At 45.1% G+C, this 23737-nt stretch overlaps 1 protein-coding gene across 1 annotated transcript in view; it reads left to right on the top strand.

Annotated features, from left to right (window-relative positions):
- LOC115103098 (tenascin R (restrictin, janusin)) overlaps positions 1-23737 on the top strand; it is a 170161-nt gene that overhangs the window by 137175 nt on the left and 9249 nt on the right. Inside the window, exons 16-21 of the mRNA XM_029623725.2 lie at positions 10770-10900; positions 13199-13331; positions 13620-13771; positions 13931-14027; positions 22997-23158; positions 23570-23733. Of these exons, the coding sequence (XP_029479585.1) occupies positions 10770-10900; positions 13199-13331; positions 13620-13771; positions 13931-14027; positions 22997-23158; positions 23570-23733 (839 nt within the window). The remainder of the gene's footprint in view (positions 1-10769; positions 10901-13198; positions 13332-13619; positions 13772-13930; positions 14028-22996; positions 23159-23569; positions 23734-23737) is intronic.

Raw genomic sequence — 23737 nt, 5'->3', positions numbered from 1 at the left:
TATCCAGAGCGACTTACAAATTGGTGCTTTCACCTTATGACATCCAGTGGAACAGCCACTTTACAATAGTGCATCTAGGTCTTTTAAGGGGGGAGAAGGATTACTTTATCCTATCCTAGGTATTCCTTAAAGAGGTGGGGTTTCAGGTGTCTCCGGAAGGTGGTGATTGACTCCGCTGTCCTGGCGTCGTGAGGGAGTTTGTTCCACCATTGGGGGGCCAGAGCAGCGAACAGTTTTGACTGGGCTGAGCGGGAACTGTACTTCCTCAGTGGTAGGGAGGCGAGCAGGCCAGAGGTGGATGAACGCAGTGCCCTTGTTTGGGTGTAGGGCCTGATCAGAGCCTGGAGGTAGTGAGGTGCCGTTCCCCTCACAGCTCCGTAGGCAAGCACCATGGTCTTGTAGCGGATGCGAGCTTCAACTGGAAGCCAGTGGAGAGAGCGGAGGAGCGGGGTGACGTGAGAGAACTTGGGAAGGTTGAACACCAGACGGGCTGCGGCGTTCTGGATGAGTTGTAGGGGTTTAATGGCACAGGCAGGGAGCCCAGCCAACAGCGAGTTGCAGTAATCCAGACGGGAGATGACAAGTGCCTGGATTAGGACCTGCGCCGCTTCCTGTGTGAGGCAGGGTCGTACTCTGCGGATGTTGTAGAGCATGAACCTACAGGAACGGGCCACCGCCTTGATGTTATTTGAGAACGACAGGGTGTTGTCCAGGATCACGCCAAGGTTCTTAGCGCTCTGGGACGAGGACACAATGGAGTTGTCAACCGTGATGGCGAGATCATGGAACGGGCAGTCCTTCCCCGGGAGGAAGAGCAGCTCCGTCTTGCCGAGGTTCAGCTTGAGGTGATGATCCGTCATCCACACTGATATGTCTGCCAGACATGCAGAGATGCGATTCGCCACCTGGTCGTCAGAAGGGGGAAAGGAGAAGATTAATTGTGTGTCGTCTGCATAGCAATGATAGGAGAGACCATGTGAGGTTATGACAGAGCCAAGTGACTTGGTGTATAGCGAGAATAGGAGAGGGCCTAGAACAGAGCCCTGGGGGACACCAGTGGTGAGAGCACGTGGTGAGGAGACGGATTCTCGCCACGCCACCTGGTAGGAGCGACCTGTCAGGTAGGACGCAATCCAAGCGTGGGCCGCGCCGGAGATGCCCAACTCGGAGAGGGTGGAGAGGAGGATCTGATGGTTCACAGTATCGAAGGCAGCCGATAGGTCTAGAAGGATGAGAGCAGAGGAGAGAGAGTTAGCTTTAGCAGTGCGGAGCGCCTCCGTGATACAGAGAAGAGCAGTCTCAGTTGAATGACTAGTCTTGAAACCTGACTGATTTGGATCAAGAAGGTCATTCTGAGAGAGATAGCGGGAGAGCTGGCCAAGGACGGCACGTTCAAGAGTTTTGGAGAGAAAAGAAAGAAGGGATACTGGTCTGTAGTTGTTGACATCGGAGGGATCGAGTGTAGGTTTTTTCAGAAGGGTGCAACTCTCGCTCTCTTGAAGACGGGAGGGACGTAGCCAGCGGTCAGGGATGAGTTGATGAGCGAGGTGAGGTAAGGGAGAAGGTCACCGGAGATGGTCTGGAGAAGAGAGGAGGGGATAGGGTCAAGCGGGCAGGTTGTTGGGCGGCCGGCCGTCACAAGACGCGAGATGTCATCTGGAGAGAGAGGGGAGAAAGAGGTCAGAGCACAGGGTAGGGCAGTGTGAGCAGAACCAGCGGTGTCGTTTGACTTAGCAAACGAGGATCGGATGTCGTCGACCTTCTTTTCAAAATGGTTGACGAAGTCATCTGCAGAGAGGGAGGAGGGGGGAGGGGGAGGAGGATTCAAGAGGGAGGAGAAGGTGGCAAAGAGCTTCCTAGGGTTAGAGGCAGATGCTTGGAATTTAGAGTGGTAGAAAGTGGCTTTAGCAGCAGAGACAGAGGAGGAAAATGTAGAGAGGAGGGAGTGAAAGGATGCCAGGTCTGCAGGGAGGCGAGTTTTCCTCCATTTCCGCTCGGCTGCCCGGAGCCCTGTTCTGTGAGCTCGCAATGAGTCGTCGAGCCACGGAGCGGGAGGGGAGGACCGAGCCGGCCTGGAGGATAGGGGACATAGAGAGTCAAAGGATGCAGAAAGGGAGGAGAGGAGGGTTGAGGAGGCAGAATCAGGAGATAGGTTGGAGAAGGTTTGAGCAGAGGGAAGAGATGATAGGATGGAAGAGGAGAGAGTAGCGGGGGAGAGAGAGCGAAGGTTGGGACGGCGCGATACCATCCGAGTAGGGGCAGTGTGGGAAGTGTTGGATGAGAGCGAGAGGGAAAAGGATACAAGGTAGTGGTCGGAGACTTGGAGGGGAGTTGCAATGAGGTTAGTGGAGGAACAGCATCTAGTAAAGATGAGGTCGAGCGTATTGCCTGCCTTGTGAGTAGGGGGGGAAGGTGAGAGGGTGAGGTCAAAAGATGAGAGGAGTGGAAAGAAGGAGGCAGAGAGGAATGAGTCAAAGGTAGACGTGGGGAGGTTAAAGTCGCCCAGAACTGTGAGAGGTGAGCCGTCCTCAGGAAAGGAGCTTATCAAGGCATCAAGCTCATTGATGAACTCTCCGAGGGAACCTGGAGGGCGATAAATGATAAGGATGTTAAGCTTGAAAGGGCTGGTAACTGTGACAGCATGGAATTCAAAGGAGGCGATAGACAGATGGGTAAGGGAGAAAGAGAGAATGACCACTTGGGAGAGATGAGGATCCCGGTGCCACCACCCCGCTGACCAGAAGCTCTCGGGGTGTGCGAGAGCACGTGGGCGGACGAAGAGAGAGCAGTAGGAGTAGCGGTGTTGTCTGTGGTGATCCATGTTTCCGTCAGAGCCAAGAAGTCGAGGGACTGGAGGGAGACATAGGCTGAGATGAACTCTGCCTTGTTGGCCGCAGATCGGCAGTTCCAGAGGCTACCGGAGACCTGGAACTCCACGTGGGTCGTGCGCGCTGGGACCACCAGATTAGGTGGCTGCGGCCATGCGGTGTGGAGCGTTTGTATGGTCTGTGCAGAGAGGAGAGAACAGGGATAGACAGACACATAGTTGACAGGCTAGAGAAGAGGCTACGCTAATGCAGAGGAGATTGGAATGACAAGTGGACTACACGTCTCGAATGTTCAGAAAGTTAAGCTTACGTAGCAAGAATCTAATTGACTAAAATGATTAAAATGATAGAGTACTGCTGGGGTAGGCTAGCTGCGTTGTTGACACTACCCTACTCAAGTCGTACCGTTGAGTGTGAAGTTTCTACAATGCTGCTTATCGGGAGCTAGCTGGCTAGCTAGCAGTGTTGGTTACGTTACGAGGAGAACGACAATAGCTGGCTAGCTAACCTAGAAAATCGCTCTAGACTACACAATTATCTTTGAAACAAAGACGGCTATGTAGCTAGCTATGTAGCTAGCTACGATCAAACAAATCACACCGTTGGGACTGTAATGAAATGAAGTGAAAAAGTGATACTACCTGTGGAGCGACGCGGAATGCGACCGGAATGCGAAAGTTCTATTCAGTAGACGTTGGCTGGCTATTGGCTAGCTAGGAGTGTCTCCTACGTTAAGGACGACAAAATAGCTGGCTAGCTAACCTCGGTGAATTAAGATAATCACTCTAAGACTACACACTCTAAACTACACAATTATCTTGGATACGAAGACAGCAAAGACAACTATGTAGCTATCTAATACTACACTAATCAAGTCGTTCGGTTGAGTGTGATAGTTACTACAGTGCTACGGTAGCCGGTGAACGTATGCTAGCTGCTAGGCAGATAGGAGGGCGACGAAATACGATAATAACGCAATTATCACTCTAAGACTCCACACTCTAAGCTACACAATTATCTTGGATACGAAGACAGCAAAGACAACTATGTAGCTAGCTATGTAGCTAGCTAACACTACACTAATCAATCAGTTGAGTGTGATAGTACTACAGTGCTACGGTAGACGGTGAACGTGTTGGACAGATAGGAGACGACGAAATACGATAATTACGCAATTATCTTTGATACAACGACGACTATGTAGCTAGCTAAGAGGAAATTGCTAAGATTAGACAAATCAGACCGTTGTACTATAATGAAATGTAATGAAAAAGTTATACAACCTGCAGACCGAAGCGCGGATGCGACCAGATCGCTCCAACCCGGAAGCAAAGGGTTGTCTAGAGCGATTTTCTAGGTTAGCTAGCCAGCTATTGTCGTTCTTTTAACGCAACGTAACGTAATCAACACTGCTAGCTAGCCAGCTAGCCCCCGAATAGCAGCATTGTAGAAACTTTACACTCAACGGAACGACTTGATTAGTGTAGTGTCAACAACGCAGCCACTGCCAGCTAGCCTACAAAGTCAACAACGCAGCCACTGCCAGCTAGCCTACCTCAGCAGTACTGTATCATTTTAATCATTTTAGTCAATTAGATTCTTGCTACGTAAGCTTAACTTTCTGAACATTCGAGACGTGTAGTCCACTTGTCATTCCAATCTCCTTTGCATTAGCGTAGCCTCTTCTCTAGCCTGTCAACTATGTGTCTGTCTATCCCTGTTCTCTCCTCTCTGCACAGACCATACAAACGCTCCACACCGCGTGGCCGCGGCCACCCTAATCTGGTGGTCCCAGCGCGCACGACCCACGTGGAGTTCCAGGTCTCCGGTAGCCTCTGGAACTGCCGATCTGCGGCCAACAAGGCAGAGTTCATCTCAGCCTATGCCTCCCTCCAGTCCCTCGACTTCTTGGCACTGACGGAAACATGGATCACCACAGACAACACCGCTACTCCTACTGCTCTCTCTTCGTCCGCCCACGTGTTCTCGCACACCCCGAGAGCTTCTGGTCAGCGGGGTGGTGGCACCGGGATCCTCATCTCTCCCAAGTGGTCATTCTCTCTTTCTCCCCTTACCCATCTGTCTATCGCCTCCTTTGAATTCCATGCTGTCACAGTTACCAGCCCTTTCAAGCTTAACATCCTTATCATTTATCGCCCTCCAGGTTCCTCGGAGAGTTCATCAATGAGCTTGATGCCTTGATAAGCTCCTTTCCTGAGGACGGCTCACCTCTCACAGTTCTGGGCGACTTTAACCTCCCCACGTCTACCTTTGACTCATTCCTCTCTGCCTCCTTCTTTCCACTCCTCTCCTCTTTTGACCTCACCCTCTCACCTTCCCCCTACTCACAAGGCAGGCAATACGCTCGACCTCATCTTTACTAGATGCTGTTCTTCCACTAACCTCATTGCAACTCCCCTCCAAGTCTCCGACCACTACCTTGTATCCTTTTCCCTCTCGCTCTCATCCAACACTTCCCACACTGCCCCTACTCGGATGGTATCGCGCCGTCCCAACCTTCGCTCTCTCTCCCCCGCTACTCTCTCCTCTTCCATCCTATCATCTCTTCCCTCTGCTCAAACCTTCTCCAACCTATCTCCTGATTCTGCCTCCTCAACCCTCCTCTCCTCCCTTTCTGCATCCTTTGACTCTCTATGTCCCCTATCCTCCAGGCCGGCTCGGTCCTCCCCTCCCGCTCCGTGGCTCGACGACTCATTGCGAGCTCACAGAACAGGGCTCCGGGCAGCCGAGCGGAAATGGAGGAAAACTCGCCTCCCTGCGGACCTGGCATCCTTTCACTCCCTCCTCTCTACATTTTCCTCTTCTGTCGCTGCTGCTAAAGCCACTTTCTACCACTCTAAATTCCAAGCATCTGCCTCTAACCCTAGGAAGCTCTTTGCCACCTTCTCCTCCCTCCTGAATCCTCCTCCCCCTCCCCCCTCCTCCCTCTCTGCAGATGACTTCGTCAACCATTTTGAAAAGAAGGTCGACGACATCCGATCCTCGTTTGCTAAGTCAAACGACACCGCTGGTTCTGCTCACACTGCCCTACCCTGTGCTCTGACCTCTTTCTCCCCCTCTCTCCAGATGAAATCTCGCGTCTTGTGACGGCCGGCCGCCCAACAACCTGCCCGCTTGACCCTATCCCCTCCTCTCTTCTCCAGACCATTTCCGGAGACCTTCTCCCTTACCTCACCTCGCTCATCAACTCATCCCTGACCGCTGGCTACGTCCCTTCCGTCTTCAAGAGAGCGAGAGTTGCACCCCTTCTGAAAAAACCTACACTCGATCCCTCCGATGTCAACAACTACAGACCAGTATCCCTTCTTTCTTTTCTCTCCAAAACTCTTGAACGTGCCGTCCTTGGCCAGCTCTTCCGCTATCTCTCTCAGAATGACCTACTTGATCCAAATCAGTCAGGTTTCAAGACTAGTCATTCAACTGAGACTGCTCTTCTCTGTATCACGGAGGCACTCCACACTGCTAAAGCTAACTCTCTCTCCTCTGCTCTCATCCTTCTAGACCTATCGGCTGCCTTCGATACTGTGAACCATCAGATCCTCCTCTCCACCCTCTCCGAGTTGGGCATCTCCGGCGCGGACCATGCTTGGATTGCGTCCTACCTGACAGGTCGCTCCTACCAGGTGGCGTGGCGAGAATCTGTCTCCTCACCACGCGCTCTCACCACTGGTGTCCCCCAGGGCTCTGTTCTAGGCCCTCTCCTATTCTCGCTATACACCAAGTCACTTGGCTCTGTCATAACCTCACATGGTCTCTCCTATCATTGCTATGCAGACGACACACAATTAATCTTCTCCTTTCCCCCCTCTGATGACCAGGTGGCGAATCGCATCTCTGCATGTCTGGCAGACATATCAGTGTGGATGACGGATCACCACCTCAAGCTGAACCTCGGCAAGACGGCGCTGCTCTTCCTCCCGGGGAAGGACTGCCCGTTCCATGATCTCGCCATCACGGTTGACAACTCCATCGTGTCCTCCTCCCAGAGCGCTAAGAACCTTGGCGTGATCCTGAACAACACCCTGTCGTTCTCAACTAACATCAAGGCGGTGGCCCGTTCCTGTAGGTTCATGCTCTACAACATGCGCAGAGTACGACCCTGCCTCACACAGGAAGCGGCGCAGGTCCTAATCCAGGCACTTGTCATCTCCCGTCTTGATTACTGCAACTCGCTGTTGGCTGGGCTCCCTGCCTGTGCCATTAAACCCCTACAACTCATCCAGAACGCCGCAGCCCGTCTGGTGTTCAACCTTCCCAAGTTCTCTCACGTCACCCCGCTCCTCCGCTCTCTCCACTGGCTTCCAGTTGAAGCTCGCATCCGCTACAAGACCATGGTGCTTGCCTACGGAGCTGTGAGGGGAACGGCACCTCAGTACCTCCAGGCTCTGATCAGGCCCTACACCCAAACAAGGGCACTGCGTTCATCCACCTCTGGCCTGCTCGCCTCCCTACCACTGAGGAAGTACAGTTCCCGCTCAGCCCAGTCAAAACTGTTCGCTGCTCTGGCCCCCCAATGGTGGAACAAACTCCCTCACGACGCCAGGACAGCGGAGTCAATCACCACCTTCCGGAGACACCTGAAACCCCACCTCTTTAAGGAATACCTAGGATAGGATAAAGTTATCCTTCTCACCCCCCTTAAAAGACTTAGATGCACTATTGTAAAGTGGCTGTTCCACTGGATGTCATAAGGTGAAAGCACCAATTTGTAAGTCGCTCTGGATAAGAGCGTCTGCTAAATGACTTAAATGTAAATGTAAAATAATACAAATAAAGCAAAATCCTGGAATGAGAAGTTGTGTCCAAACTTTTAACTTGTACTTGCTTAATTAATTTGATTAATATTATGGTGTTTCTATTACAAGAAAAACAAAAATCCCTCTGGGTTTCCATTAGGATGGAACGGAAAATATGGCGCTGTATAACGTGACAGTCGGAAGTACATTACTGGGCTATTTAGCAAAAGAATCCCTGTGTCTTGCAGGCAGGGCATGTGGGAGACCGGGGTTCAATTCCCCGATGGGGAGGAAGAAGTAGGCTGTCTTTGTAAATAAAAATTTGTTCTTAACTGACTTGCCTAATTAAATAAAGGTTACAGTAAGAGCATAACATTTCTGCACCCTAATTTTCTAATTCTAGTCTAACCAATACCCAAACGGAGATTAAGTGAAAATAAAAATATTATTGATTTATCAAGACCAGTCCCATGCTTGTCTCAGAGCAGCGCAAAATGGTGCTAAAATAGTTGCAAGCTATTGCTTCAAATCCTATTGCTTCTAACTTCAATATGCTCTTTAAAGAAATTAGACCTACACCACTTTTAACAGCACATTACTCAACACTAGTCAGACTCATTTCACCTATGGTAAGCCTACAGTATATCTAAAAATATATATTTTTCAATGACGTGTCTCTCTGCCAATAATTACATTTAGAGGATTGGAGGATTCTAAATTAATATCTAAGGGGCATTTTCTGTTAGGATCTGTGAGAATATCTGAGAATATCTAAAGGACTTTTATATCATTCTAAATTCATTAATTATAATAATAACCTCTTTGTTTAAAAAGTAACAATATTTTGGAGATTTCGTTTTTATTTAACTTAGAGTGAGTGAGAAAAAGCCTATTCTTGAACATGGGATGTGACATTTTTACTCCTGAACTTGTTTAGGCTTGCTATAACAAAGGTGTTGAATACTCATTGACTCAAGAAATTTCAGCTTTTCATTTTAAATTAATTTGTAATAACATAATTCCACTTCAATGTAGGTTATTGTGTGTGTGCCAGAGACACAACATCTAAATATAATACATTTTAAATCCAGACTATAACACATCAAAATGTGGAATTTCTTAATCACATGTTCAAGAAGCAGCACAGACAGACTACTCAGAGAAAGGCAGGCTACCTGGAGCTACTTGAAACTTGCTCCTATTCAATTAACGGGTGCCCTTTTACACCTCCCAGATAAAGTGTGTCTGATTAGCAACAGGAATCATTGCCCCTCTTACCGAGGCCCTTGCAGTGGCTGACCATGTTTCTACTCCTGCTATACAGTGTCCATATTAGGACAGCCTCAGTCTCAGCAAGATTTTTTTTAATCTCCGCAGGAGTTGCCGAGACTGAGGCTGTCCTAATATGCCACCTTACTCCTAGCTAACGACCTCCACAAGCCAATGAGATCATACCTACTCTACGGCAGGGGAGGGAGAAGAGGAGGGGAGAAAATGGTCTAGTTTAGTTTAGTTGGGGCTCTGAACTTATTTTTGAGACAAAAATTCTCTGTCAGCAGCAGGCCATTAATATCCCCAAGGGAGCAGAGCGGCAGAGTTTTATCCAGTCTGCACAGTGCTGGAGCTGCATGAACATTTTCAGAACACGTGGGCTGTTGCTCTGCCTCTGTAGAGTACAAAAACTTATTCCCAGAAAAAACAACAACCAGTACTTTTTTCTGGCTTTATTTTTGTCTTGTGTCTTGCAGTAAAAGTCTCCCTAGAATGAGGGGCAATTCCCCAATGTTTAATCAAACAGTGGCCTTTGCTAAACTTAATTTATTGACACTGTTTTTGGCTAAATTAATTTGTCTAAAGTGTCACAGGCCATTGGCTTTGCTACTCCAGTGCCAGCCTTGTTGTCTGATGTTGACACATAATCACTGGATGGGATGGTGAAATTCACCAGACTTTATTGAGCTTTTTTGCTCTTAATTTGCATCTCATTAAATGTTTTTGTGGTTATGCATTGCTTATGCTTTGTTTCACTGGCTGTTATGCTCTGATAAATAGTTCCAGTGTTGATGACCTCTTATGAGCATGAAGTTATTGGTTGACTCACTTTCTAAAAGACTTGACCAGTGAGAGATGTTATTCACAGAAGTTTTTGTGTTTCTTCCAAATAACTAAAGCTTGGTTTAGTATCCACCTGAACCAGTGCATTGGGATGAACTTTATAATTGTTTCTTAAAGGAAACACGTTTATTTTGTCTCAGTACAATGCATACAGGAGTAATAGTAATAATAATGAATTAATGCCCTTGCCATCTGTTTGTCTATTGAGACACCTCTACATTTGCATGTGGCAAAACTATAGAACATTAGAATGTTACAGAACGTCCTATTGTAAAGAGTGTTAACACGCCTCAGAGTGCAGGTATACTGTAATTAAAGAGAGGGAATGAGAGAGAGAGAGTCGAGAAAGAATTGACCAAGATCAGAGAGTGAGAGAGTGAGCGAGAGAGAAAAGAAACAAGAGAGAAGTGTAGGCATTGTGATGACTGAAAAAGCTTCTGAGATGTGCCCTCGGACGACATGAAAATGTTGAATCAGTGTCCATCACAATGAAAGGGGGATGAAAGGGAAAGGAAAGATAAACACTCTCTCAGGCATTGCAGTCATGTTGAGGAGACAGGAGGAGAATGACAGTCTCTCCTGGAAGAGGCAGTCAGGTCAGTGTGGACATCCACATTGTAATTTTCTCTCGTCGGCACTACTGCAGTGTTGAGATGTCATTACATCTCATGTAGAAAATCCTTCAGTCCTGAGGCTATCAGGAGGAGGGAGATATGAAAATGAGAGAGATAGGAAAAGGAGTGCATGTATCAGCTATCTAGATGTGAGAGGAGGATAGGGTCTTGGGTAAAAATATTCTGTTTGGAATGGCTAATTCTTTTTTTAGTGTGAATTTTCAGCAGATAAAACATTTTGCAGTTATGGATGCTGGGTAAAGGACATGAGAATGCATGTTCAGAAGGGTGACTTCAACTAAGGTCCGCTAGAGGGGGGTCATCTGATTAGGAGATAGACCATAATTCCAATTTAAGTACAGTATATGGATTTTGAAAAATTGACCACCAGACATAATGATTTGACTCAATAGAACTGTTATGTGATAATCTGCTATTTGATTGGTCCCCTGTAGCCATGGACGCTCCTCTGAACCTGACGGCTAGCGAGGTGAACCACCGCAGTGCCCTCATCTCCTGGCAACCGCCCATCGCAGACATCGACAACTACATGCTCACATACAAGTCAGTGGACGGCAACAGAAAGGTAAGTAGAATACAGTAGGTCGTATCTAACTTCATCAGCAAGAGTTTCCAATCACTCTCACACAGACACACACTGAACTGTATAATCAGGCCAAAGAAGCTCACATGGGGAATTGAGATGTAGGGCTGTGACGGTCATGGAATTTTGGATGATGGTAATTGGCCTGCCAAATGACCACGGTCACCATATATACTTTTTTAAACAGTTGACCATTTTACATTTCAGCTAGGATCAATAACAAATTCCCGTCTGTCTCTGTTCATTCCACCCAAAACATTTTTTACTTATTTTATTTTCATGAGGGTTTTCATCCACGTCTGTCAGTAACGTTTTTAATGTTTTTTTTCTTCTTTTACACGGTTATACTGTAATTGTGCCAGCCCTATTGATATGAGCCATAAGTGTTATGTGTAGTGTTTTCAAGCTGCCAAAATACTAGCCTGGTCCCGGATCTGTCTGTGCTCTTGTCTTCTTCATTGCTGTCATTGTCAAGTCAAACATTGGCATAACAATTAATTAGTTACAAGGAGTTAGCATCATAGCGCAAACATACAGGCTACCAAAATACTGCCTTATCTTTGTCTATGAATTTCCAATCTAAATCACACACTAGCCTCCATGCTGTATCAAGTCAAACGTGCTCACAGGAGATATGATTGATAATATATGAGCCGTAATGTGAGTGTTACCGGTAGCGTTTTGAAGCTACCAAAACAGTGGACATCCTGTATCTCCCAGACAAATTGCCTCTTAATACAGGCCCATGCAGCTCTACTCCACAGTGGATGCCCAGGCAATAGAGCCATTTAGATCTTTTAATTTGCCTCCTGGAACATTTTTCATTTTAATAAAATTCTTTGATGTAGCTGGGTAATAATAATAAAGTAGATTAACCGGTCTATTCTGATGCAATACCTCTATTAATGACTCACCAGGAACAATTCCCCTGATATTCTGCAGCAGATATCTCTCTCAACTAATTACATCAAACAGACAGAGCCCAAGGATACGTCTCAAATGGCAACCTATTCCCATAGGGCTCTGGTCAAATGTAGTGCACTATAAAGGGAATAGAGTGCCATTTGGTACGAAGTCACAGAAAGAGCTCAAGACTGTACTGTACTCACTGTCTTCGTCTTTTCTATATCTTTCAACACACACACACACACACACACACACACACACACACATCTGTTAAGATGCATGTGTTTTACTATATTGACCTTTTTTGGTGCTTGTGTTTGTCCAGTGGGTGTCAGTCATGCACAGAGGAGTTGGTTTAAGTCACAGACTATGTTGTTTTACTCTGTTTGAGTTCATTTCTGTCCGCATAAATTATTCCCAACCTCCTCTCTCTGTTAATATAATGTTCATATTCAACACAGCAATCTATTTTAGTTTGGTTATGAATCATATGTTGACTTTCCAGATCAGAGCAATACTAGATTATATACAGTAATTAGGCAACCTCTATTGTAAATTATTCCTTGTACATGATCAACAATTCCAAACATGCAAATATTTTATATGAGTAACAAGTCTTTCTAACAAAAAATAATAATCTTTACAAAAAAACGACAGCGAAACAGTGTAAGGTCCATTGTGAGAGAAACATCAATTAAAGAGCGGCTTTAACTGCATAATTCATCCAACAAATTGCCTTAAAATGTGTGACTTTTTACAAAATGGCTGAATATTTCATCCAGTTCTTCATAGATATTTCATGTGGCTCAAAGCCCCATTAAATTCACAGTTCACTCTGCTGTCACGGCAGGCTCCTAGAGAGCTTATCAAAGAGATCTCTTTTTCATCTGCCAGAAAAAGAGATCTCTGAGAGAAACATGATGCCATTAGAAGATCCGCTTGATAAAAGTCGGTTTGTCAAAAGCAACGAAAGGGAATTGAGCCATCTTGAGATTTAGATAGAAATATAAATTCTTCTTCTTCCTGGCAGCTCCTTATAGCACCAGTGTCTGATAAGGTCCTTTCCTCTCCTCAATCTGTGATTTAAATTCTCCTTTTTAACTCTAAGAAAAACACAGGACAGAGTTGTATAAGGACCAACACTGAATAATGAATTCAACATGTAAATGGGCCTCACCTACATTTTTCATTTCTGTAGATGTGCCTGGGTGCTTTTGTTGTTTGTTGGTACAGTAGGAGTCAGAGTCCCCTCTTTGGGCTACTGTCTGCGGTACAATTGTTAGGATTGTATCTAGATAAATCAGTTTGCTGTACCATATCCACTCATAGTTCCTGTGTGTGTGTGTGTGTGTGGGGGGGGGGGGGGTACTACAGGAGCTGATCCTGGATGCCGAGGACACTTGGATCCGTCTGGAGGGGCTGGCAGAAACCACAGAATACACTGTGAGGTTGCAGGCTGCCAGGGGATTAGAGACCAGCGGAATCGTCTCTACGGCCTTCACAACAGGTAAACACACACACGCCTGCACACAGATATACACACACATTTACCATTTATCCCCATATCCACAATCTCTATCTAAAGTCCAATCCCATATTCAATAAGCTTCTCAGAGTAGGATAGCTAATCTAGGATCAGATCTCCCCTGTCTATATAATCGTATTCACTATGATGCTGTATCAGCAGTCCTATATAAGCAGTCCTACTATGACACACTTTATGAATACGGCCCCGTCCTGGTGATTCTCCATTGTGTTGAGCTGATCTCATGTGCTCTGTTCTCCTCCTCTCCAGGAAATCGTCTGTTTGCCACCCCCCAGAACTGTGCCCAGCATCTGTTGAACGGGGAGTCCCTCAATGGCGTCTACACCATCTACATCAACAGAGATGCCAATCAGGGAGTGCAGGTCTACTGTGATATGACCACAGATGAAGGAGGCTGGATCGTAAGTGTCTCATAGCAAGATATATACCTTGCAGACAAAAACCCAACAACACCCAACACTTCAGTGCAAAGGGTGCCATTTGGGACTGTACTTTATCAAAATGTTGGTAGAATAAAGTTTTGCCACCTGGTCTTCTCTTTATCTGTATCTGTGTTTCAGGTGTTCCAACGTCGTCAGAACGGCCTGACAGACTTCTCCAGGAAGTGGAGTGACTACAGGGTCGGCTTTGGAAACCTAGAGGATGAATTCTGGCTCGGTAAGACTGTTTTCTAGATGACTCATCTCAACCCCATAACACTTTTTCGGAGGTACTTTATATCTAGCTCTCTAGAGAGGTACCCCCACTCCTGGGATAGAGAATGTAGTTTGAATTGTACACTACTTAAATACATGCTCCAGTACTTTGGTGACTAAGAAAGTATTTTTAAATACCTGGGCTGGATGTGTCAATGTGTAGTTCATGCATAAGCTATGAAAATAATTACTGTCACACCTCAATTTGCCACGAAATCCATAGTTTGTAAGCGACTGTTTTCCTGAAGTTGGGCCTTACCATTTAATTTTAACATTTTTATTTCACCTTTATATAACCAGGTAGGCCAGTTGATAACAAGTTCTCATTTACAACTGCGACCTGGCCAAGATAATGCAAAGCAGTGTGACAAAAACAACAACACAGAGTTACTCATAAACAAACGTACGGTCAAAAACACAAAATAAAAGAAATTGAAAAATCTATGTACAGTGTGTGCAAATGTAGAAGAATCGGGAGGTAGGCAATAAATAGGCCATAGAGGTGAAAATAATTACAATTTAGCATTAACACTGGAGTGATAGATGTGCAGATAATGATGTGCAAGTAGAGATACTGGGGTGCGAAAGAGCAAGAGGGTAAGTAATAATGTGGGGATAAGGTAGTCGAGTGTGCTATTCACAGATTGGCTGTGTACAGGTACAGTGATCGGTAAGCTGCTCTGACAGCTGATGCTTAAAGTTAGAGAGGGAGATTTAAGACTCCAGCTTCAGAGATTTGTGCAATTCGTTCCAGACATTGGAAGCAGAGAACTGGAAGGAAAGGCGACCAAAGTAAGTGCTGGCTTTGGGGATGACCAGTGCAATATACCTGCTGGAGTGCGTGCTACGGGTGGGTGTTGCTATGGTGACCCATGAACTGAGATAAGGCGGGGCTTTACCTAGCAAAGACTTATAGATGACCTGGAGCCAGTGGGTTTGGTGACGAATATGAAGCGAGGGCCAGCCAACGGGAGCATACAGGTCGCAGTGGTGGGTAGTATATGGGGCTTTGGTGATAAAATGGATGGCACTGTGATAGACTACATCCAGTTTGCTGAATAGAGTGTTGGGGGCTATTTTGTAAATGACATCACCGATGTCAAGGATCGGTAGGATAGTCAATTTTATGAGGGTATGTTTGGCGGCATGAGTGAAGGAGGCTTTGTTGCGAAATAGGAAGCCAATTCTAGATTTAATTTTGGATTGGAGATGCTTATTGTGAGTCTGGATGGAGAGTTTACAGTCTAACCAGACATCTATGTATTTGTAGTTGTTCACATATTCTAGGTCAGAACCGTCCAGAGTAGTGATGCTAGTAGGGCGGGAGGGTGCGGGTAGCAATCAGTTGAAGAGCATGCTCTTAGTTTTACTAGCATTTAAAAGCAGTTGGAGGCCATGGAAGGAGTGTTGCATGGCAATGAATCTCGTTTGGAGGTTTGTTAGCAAAGTGTCCAAAGAAGTTCCAGATGTATACAGAATGGTGTCGTCTGCGTAGAGGTGGATCAGAGAATCACCAGCAGCAAGAGTGACATCATTGATATACTGTATACAGTGAAAAGAGTCGGCCCAAGAATTGAACCGTGTGGCACCCCCATAGAGACTGCCAGAGGTCCGGACAACAGGCCCTCCGATTTGACACACTGAACTCTATCTGAGAAGTACTTGGTGAACCAGGCGAGGCAGTCATTTGAGAAGCCAAGGCTATTGAGTCTACAGATAAGAATGCGTCACAAATGTTCCCACATTCCCCCCACATGGGCCAGCCCCCTAGCAATTTGAGTTGTAGCCAATGAGCTTCAGCACTTGGCATTTGAGTGACAGCTAGCAAGACGTCTGCCCAGCGTTATCCAAAAGGTTGCAGGGTGGGCCCAACAACTCAGTGGACACAGCAGAGAGAGAGATAGAGAGCAATGACGTGGTGCACGTAGTACACAGTTTTCAGGGGACCACTTTTGGCTCGGGAGTACTTTCAGAACTACAGGCTAAAAAGTACAAAAAGTACAGAAGAAACTCTTTAAAATAGGAATAGGAGGCCCTTGTGTTTGTGTTGCAGTCTGCTTCTGCTTATCTCTCCCAGAGCAGGGTTAACAGTTGACCTCATTTACACATTTGTTTGTAGTCTCTCTCTCTCTCTGTCTCTCTCTCTCTCTGTCTCTCTCTCTCTGTCTCTCTCTCTCTCTGTCTCTCTCTCTCTGTCTCTCTCTCTCTCTGTCTCTCTCTCTCTGTCTCTCACACTTCACTTCACTAGTTCTGTGATTTATTAATGGATGTATTCTGCTCTCATTTCTCACTGCATGGTAATTGTTTTTCATAAATTCTCTGATTCTGAAACAAAACAAAAGGCTCGCTCCTTTGATGCACTGTGAAACATTTCTGCAAATCTCATTATAATAGCCATAATTATATTCATTAGAAAAGCTGTTTCTTCATGGGCCAGTTTTCATGTTATTGTTTTGGAAATAGATAAAAGATTGTACCCATGAATACTTCATAACAGAGATCCCGACCTTGAGAAATACTTTTGGTACTTTTAATTAGAAAAATAGAATGACAAGACAGTACACTTTCAGAACCCAAATCTGTCTGTTTGATAAAAGGATTGTTAATTAATTTAACCTTTAGAACAATACAGAGTCTTGATGACCCTGCATTTACATCAGAGCGTTCATCCATGCCTCTTTCTATATCAGCAAATGCCACTAAGCCCCTACCCAGGCTGTACCACATGTACTAGTGACACACAGATCCTGGTAAACGACTATGATTCATGACTCATTCCTGATTGGTAAAAGCACTTCTCATCCAGTAAATATTCCTTATGACTTCATTGGTTTCATTTCCCCTGACTCAGTTCTGTGTTCACTCCTGCTGGCCGACCCATTCTGCGCCCCAAATGGCTGATCAGGGGTGCATTCATTCTGCCGATTCTGTTCAAAAAAAGTTTCTTAAACGGTAGTAAACAGAACAAAACTGGGATAAACATACCTGAATTTGTCCAGTAGAAACTCTCGCGTGCAACTATTGGACTAATGATTACACCCTATATCAGCTAGATGCAAGCAAGAGTGTGAAAGGCGGTAATGAATGTCACTGTCTGTCCATGTGTCGCCGCAAATTTGTCTCTCAACCTGTGTGCACCTACATTGTAAACTTTCATTCATAGGCTAGGTAGTAGCAAGCTCACGATGGGTATAGCGAACAATTTGAGCATCATGTAGTAGCCTAAACCTATCACTGTTACATTGAACTGGGTGAATGGAATATGAATGAGTCATCCAATATACTGTCATAGAAGTCAGGCCCTCAAAAAATCCTCTTCCCTCATCTTAAACGGCAGTGACCGCCACTGGTATAGATAGAAATGACCATGAGAGGAGAATAGTGGTGCTCCCGGAGGACAGCATAGTGGAGCTTCAGATGATGTAAGCACACAGCACCTGACCTTATCTACAACATCCTGCAGTACAGGGAGACACAGTAGCATTTGGTTTAACTACCCTGATATGGAAGAGCTATATCTACTGGGACACTTAAGATTACGATTTGCTCACACGGAAGAAACGGGAATTAGCGGATGATATTATCAGAGGCCGTTTTTTTTTTTTTAAAGCCCATTTTTATTACCGTTGGGGCGCTATCCATTAATCGGACTCATTGACCTGTGACCCTGGCCAAATATATTTTCAATTTGAGGTCGTAATATAAAGAAATTGATGCAGTTGTGCAATATGCAATTATTATTGCACTTTTTAATTTGCCCCCTCATTTCTGTGGAAGTGTAGGAGTAAGATGGGTAATAAAATGATAAGAGATGTTAATTTAGGAGATTAAATTTGAACAGAATACAGCCTCTGAGTGCATTTTTAATCCTGCTGGCAATTTGCAATGAAAAACTAAGCGATCTAAGCGATGAAGAGCAGATGATCCTGCATTCTGCGATGGCAAATCTGAGTTCACTCAATGTTTAACACATCTTATTACAGCAATTGCTTTTCCCCTGTCACCACCAAGTGCCTTTGCTTTCTAATGCCGACTGTATCTTTTGCTGACAATATCGAAGACCAAGCCCAGTTTTGCTCTGGTTCAGCCCAATGCTTATCATCGGAAGCTTGACCGCTTCAAAAAACTGCCATCTGCTATCATGAGGCATCTACAACATCATATGATTTTCAGCTTGAGGTTAAACAGGAAACATCCATGCCAAGCAGGAAGGTTTGTTATCTTGGGAAAGTTAGGTATAATCTCGCTGGTCCTTATCATCACAGCCTGGCTAGGCTCTGGGCTGGCAGTAGCAGCAAGGCCAAAACCGCCACAGACTGTTGACTGGAAGATATGGACACTTTTCACCTGACCACTTCCTGTTATCTCTACATGTCATTTGCTGTGTGCATCAGTTTTAACCATGTCAAGGTGCAGGTAGAAGTTAATTTTAGACTTGAGTAAGTGACCGTTATCATTTGAAATGAGCAATGATTTTATATACATACAGTACCAGTCAAAAGTTTGGACACACCCACTCCAATGTTTTTTCTTTGTTTTTACTATTTTCTACATTGTAGAACGATAGTGTAGACATCAAAACTATGAAATAACACATATGGAATCATGTAGTTACCAAAAAGTGTTAAACAAATCAAAATGTATTTTATATTAGCCACTCTTTGCCTTGATGACAGCTTTACACACTCTTGGCATACTCTCACCCAGCTTCAATTAACAGGTGTGGCATGTTAAAAGTTAATTTGTGGAATTTCTTTCCTTAATGCAAATCAGTTGTATAGTGACAAGGTAGGGGTGATATACAGAAGATAGTCCATATTATGGAAAGAACAGCTCAAATAAGCAAAGAGAAATGACAGGCCATCATTATTTCAAGACATAAAGGTCAGTCAATCCGGAAAATGAAAAGAACTTTGAAAGTTTCTTCAAGTGCAGTCGCAAGCGCTATGGTGAAACTGGCTCTCATAAAAACCGCCACAGGAAAGGAAGACCCAGAGTTACCTCTGCTGCAGAGGATAAGTTCATCAGAGTTACCTGCCTCAGAAATTGCAGCCCAAATAAGTGCTTCACAGAGTTCAAGCAACAGACACATCTCAACATCAACTGTTCAGAGGAGACTGTGAAACATGCCTTCATGGCCGAATCGCTGCAAAGAAACCACTACTAAAGGACACCAATAAGAAGAGGAGACTTGCCTGGGCTAAGTAACACGAGCAATGGACATTAGACAGGCAGAAATCTGTCCTTTGGTCTGATGAGTCCAAATTTTAGATGTTTGGTTCCAACCACCATGTCTTTGTGAGAAGCAGAGTAGGTGAACGGATGATCTCTGCATGTGTGGTTCCTACCTTGAATCATGGAGGAGGAGGTGTGTTGGTGTAGGGGTGCTTTGCTGGTGACACTGTGGTCAATTTATTAAGAATTCAAGGCATTCTTAACCAGCATTCTTCAGTGATACGCCATCCCATCTGGTTTTTCGCTTAGTGTGACTATCATTTGTTTTTCAACAGGACAATGACCCAACACACATCCAGGCTGTGTAAGGGCTATTTGACCAAGAAGAAGAGTGATGGAGTGCTGCATCAGATGATCTGTCCTCCACAATCACCCGACCTCAACCCAATTGAGATAGTTTGGGATGAATTGGACCGCAGAGTGAAGGAAAAGCAGCCAAAAAAAGTGCTCAGCATATGTTGGAACTCCTTCAAGACAGTTGGAAAAGCATTCCAGGTGAAGCTGGTTGAGAGAAGTGTGTAAAGCTGTCTTCAAGGCAAAGGGTGGTTTCTTTGAATAATTACTACATGATTCCACATGTGTTATTTAATAGTGTTGATGTCTTTACTATTATTCTACAATGTAGAAAAAAAGTAAATCTAAAGAATAACCTTTGAATGAGTAGGTGTGCCCAAACGTTTGACTTGTCCTATATAGTATATATATATATACACACAGTGCACTCGGAAAGTATTAAGACCAATTTCCTTTTTCCACATTTTGTTAGGTTACAGCCTTATTGTAAAATGTTTGAAATATTTTTTTCCCCCTCATCAATCTGCACACAATACCCCATAATGCTGAAGCAAAAATCAGTTTATATAATATAATTTCACATTTACATAATTATTCAGACCCTTTACTCAGTACTTTGTTGAAGTACCTACGATTACAGCTTTGAGTCGTCTTGGGTATGACACTACATGCTTAACACACCTCTGTATTTGGGGAGTTTTTCCCTTCTCTGCATATCCTCTGAAGCTCTGTCAGGATGGATGGGGAGCGTCTCTGCACAGCTATTTTCAGGTCTCTCCAAAGATGTTGGATTGGGTTCAAGTCCAGGCTCTGCTGGGTCACTCAAGGAAATTCAGACTTGTCCCGAAGCCATTCCTTCGTTGTCTTAGCTGTGTGCTTAGGATCATTGTCCTTTTGGAAGGTGAACCTTCGCCTCAGTCTGAGGTCCTGAGCGTTCTTGAGCAGGTTTTCATCAAGGATCTCTTTCTACTTTAATCAGTTCATCTTTCCCTCGATCCTGATTAGTCTCCCAGTCCCTGCAGCTGAAAAACATCCCCACAGCATGATGCTGCCAACACCATGCTTCACCGTAGGGATGGTGCCAGCTTTCCTCCAGACGTGACGATTGGCATTAAGGCCATAGAGTTCAATCTTGGTTTCATCGGACCAGAGAATCTTGCTTCTCATGCACTGAGTCTTTTAGATGCCTTTTGGCGAACTCCAAGCGGGCTGTCATGTACCTTTTTACTGAGGAGTGGCTTCCATCTGGCCACTCTACCATAATGACCTGATTGGTGGAGTGCTGCAGATATGGTTGAACTTCTGGAACATTCTCCCATCTCCACAGAGGAACTCTAGAGGTCTGTCAGAGTGACTATGAGGTTTTTGGTCACCTCCCTGATCAAGGCCCTTCTCCCTGGATTTGTTCAGTTTGGCCGGGAAACCAGCTCTAGGAAGAGTCTTGGTGGTTCCAGACTTCTTCCATTTAAGAATGATGGAGGCCACTGTGCTCTTGGGGACCTTCAAGGCTGCATAAATGTTTTGGTACCCTTCCCCAGATCTGTGCCTGGACACAATCCTGTGTCGGAGCTCTAAGGGCAATTCCTTCAACCTCATGGCCTGTCAACTGGGGGACCTTATATAGACAGGCGGTGTGCCTTTCAAATCATGTCCAATCAATTGAATTTACCACAGATGGACTCCAATCAAGTTTTAGAAACATCTCAAGGATGATCATTGGAAACAGGATGCACCTGAGCTCAATTTCAAGTCTCATAGCAAAGGTTCTGAATGCTTATATAATAAAGGTATTTCTTTTTCTTTTTTTCTAAAAACCTGTTTCCACTTTGTCATTTTGGGGTATTGTGTGTAGATTTATGAGGAAAACATTTATTCAGTTAATTTTAGAATAAGGCTGTAATGTAACAAAATGTGGAAAAAGTCAAGGGGTCTGAATACTTTCCGAATGCACCATATATACTACATGACCAAAAGTATGTGGACACCTGCTTGTCGAACATCTCATTCCAAAATCATGGGCATTAATACGCAGTTGGTCTCCCCTTTGCTGATATAACAACCTCCACTCTTGTTGGAAGGCTTTCCACTAGATGTTTGAACATTGCCGCGGGGACTTGCTTCCATTCAGCCACAAGAGCATTCGTGAGGTAGGCACCGATATTAGCCGATTAGGCCTGGCTCACAGTCGGCGTTCCAATACATCCCAAAGGTCTTCGATGGGGCTGAGGTCAGGGCTCTGTGCTCTGTGCAGGCCAGTCAAGTTCTTCCACACCAATCTCGACAAACCATTTCTGTATATTTGTGCACGGGGCATTGTCATGCTGAAACAGGAAAGGGCCTTCCACAAACTGTTGCCACAGAGTTGGAAGTACAGAATAGTCTAGAATGTCATTGTATGCTGTAGCGTTAAGATTTCCCTTCACTGGAACTAAAGGACCTAGCCCATGAAAAACAGTCTCAGACCATTATTCCTCCTCCACCAAACTTTACAGTTGACACTATGCATTGGGGCTGGTAGCGAACTCCTGGCATCCGCCAAACCCAGATTTGTCCGTCGGACAACCAGATGGTGAAGCGTGATTCATCACTCCAGAGTCCAATGGCGGCGAGCTATACACCACTCCAGCTGATGCTTGGCATTGCGCATGGTGATCTTAGGCTTGTGTGCGCCTGCTCGGCCATGGAAACCCATTTCACGAAGCTCCCAAGAAAATAGTTATTGTGCTGATGTTGCTTCCAGAAGCAGTTTGGAACTCAGTTGTGAGTACATTATGCACTTCAGCACACGGCGGTCCCATTCTGTGAGCTTGTGTGGCCTATCACTTCGCAGCTGAGCTGTTCATAGACATTTTCACTTCACAATAACAGCACTTACAGTTGACTGGGGCAGCTCTAACAGGGCAGAAATTTGACGAACTGCCTTGTTGGAAAGGTGGCATCCTATGACAGTGCCACATTGAATGTATCTGAGCTCTTCAGTACTGGCCGTTCTACTACCAATGTTTTTCTATGGCTATTGCATGGCTGTGTGCTCTATTTTATACACCTGTTAGCAACAGCATGGCTGAAATAGACAAATCCACTAATTTGAAGGGGTGTCCACATACTTTTGTATATAGTGTGTATACACAGTACCAGTCAAATGTTTGGACACTTATTCATTCAAGGGTTTTTCTTTATTTTACTATTTTATAGTATAATAGTATAATAGTGAAGACCCCAGTGTGACGGAAAAGCCGCCAACAGGTGCTCAGTGTATGTGGGAACTCCTTCAAGACTGTTGGATGTAAAAATTTAATTAAATTAAAAATTTAAAAATTTAAAACCTTGAATGAGTAGGTGTGTCCAAACTTTTGACTGGTGTGTATGTGTAATATTTGTGTGTTTTTGTCTCTTCTTCAGGTTTGGACAACATACAGAAGCTCTCAGCTCAAGGTCGCTATGAGCTCCGGATCGACATGAAGGATGGCCAGGAGTCTGTCTACGCCAGCTATGACAAGTTCGCCATTGGAGACGTCAGGAATCTGTACAAACTCAGGATAGGAGAGTACAATGGCACAGCTGGTGAGCGCTTATGTACACTCTATTCTATGTGGTGCTGATTTAAGACCAATCAACTGATCTATTAAACATATATGATCTCTAACAGCCAAGACATTTTTATTTATGTTACCAGGCAAGTCAGTTAAGAACAAATTCTTATTTACAATGACGGCCTAGGAACAGTAGGTGAACTGCCTTGTTCAGGAGCAGAACGTCCGATTTTTACCTTGTCAGCTCGGGGATTTGATCTAGCAACCTTTTGGTTACTGGCCCAACGATCTAACCACTAGGCTACCTGCCGCCCCACTGAACAATAAAAGCCTTATCTCCCATCCCTCAACACTTGGCTCTAGCCCTGTAGTATTATACGCTTCAGACTGCCAGTCATTTGCTGGTTCCGTCAGTTCAATTCATTTTTATTCCCTGTCACAGGGGACTCGCTGAGCTATCACCAAGGCCGTCCCTTCTCCACCAAGGACAGAGACAATGACATCGCCGTGACCAACTGTGCTCTCTCCTACAAAGGAGCCTGGTGGTACAAAAATTGCCATCGGGCCAACCTGAACGGGAAATACGGCGAGTCGAGACACAGTCAGGTTG

This window comes from Oncorhynchus nerka, linkage group LG20, assembly GCF_034236695.1.
Source record: "Oncorhynchus nerka isolate Pitt River linkage group LG20, Oner_Uvic_2.0, whole genome shotgun sequence".
NCBI classification, from domain to species: domain Eukaryota; kingdom Metazoa; phylum Chordata; class Actinopteri; order Salmoniformes; family Salmonidae; genus Oncorhynchus; species Oncorhynchus nerka.
This window is presented reverse-complemented; position numbering and strand designations above follow the sequence as displayed.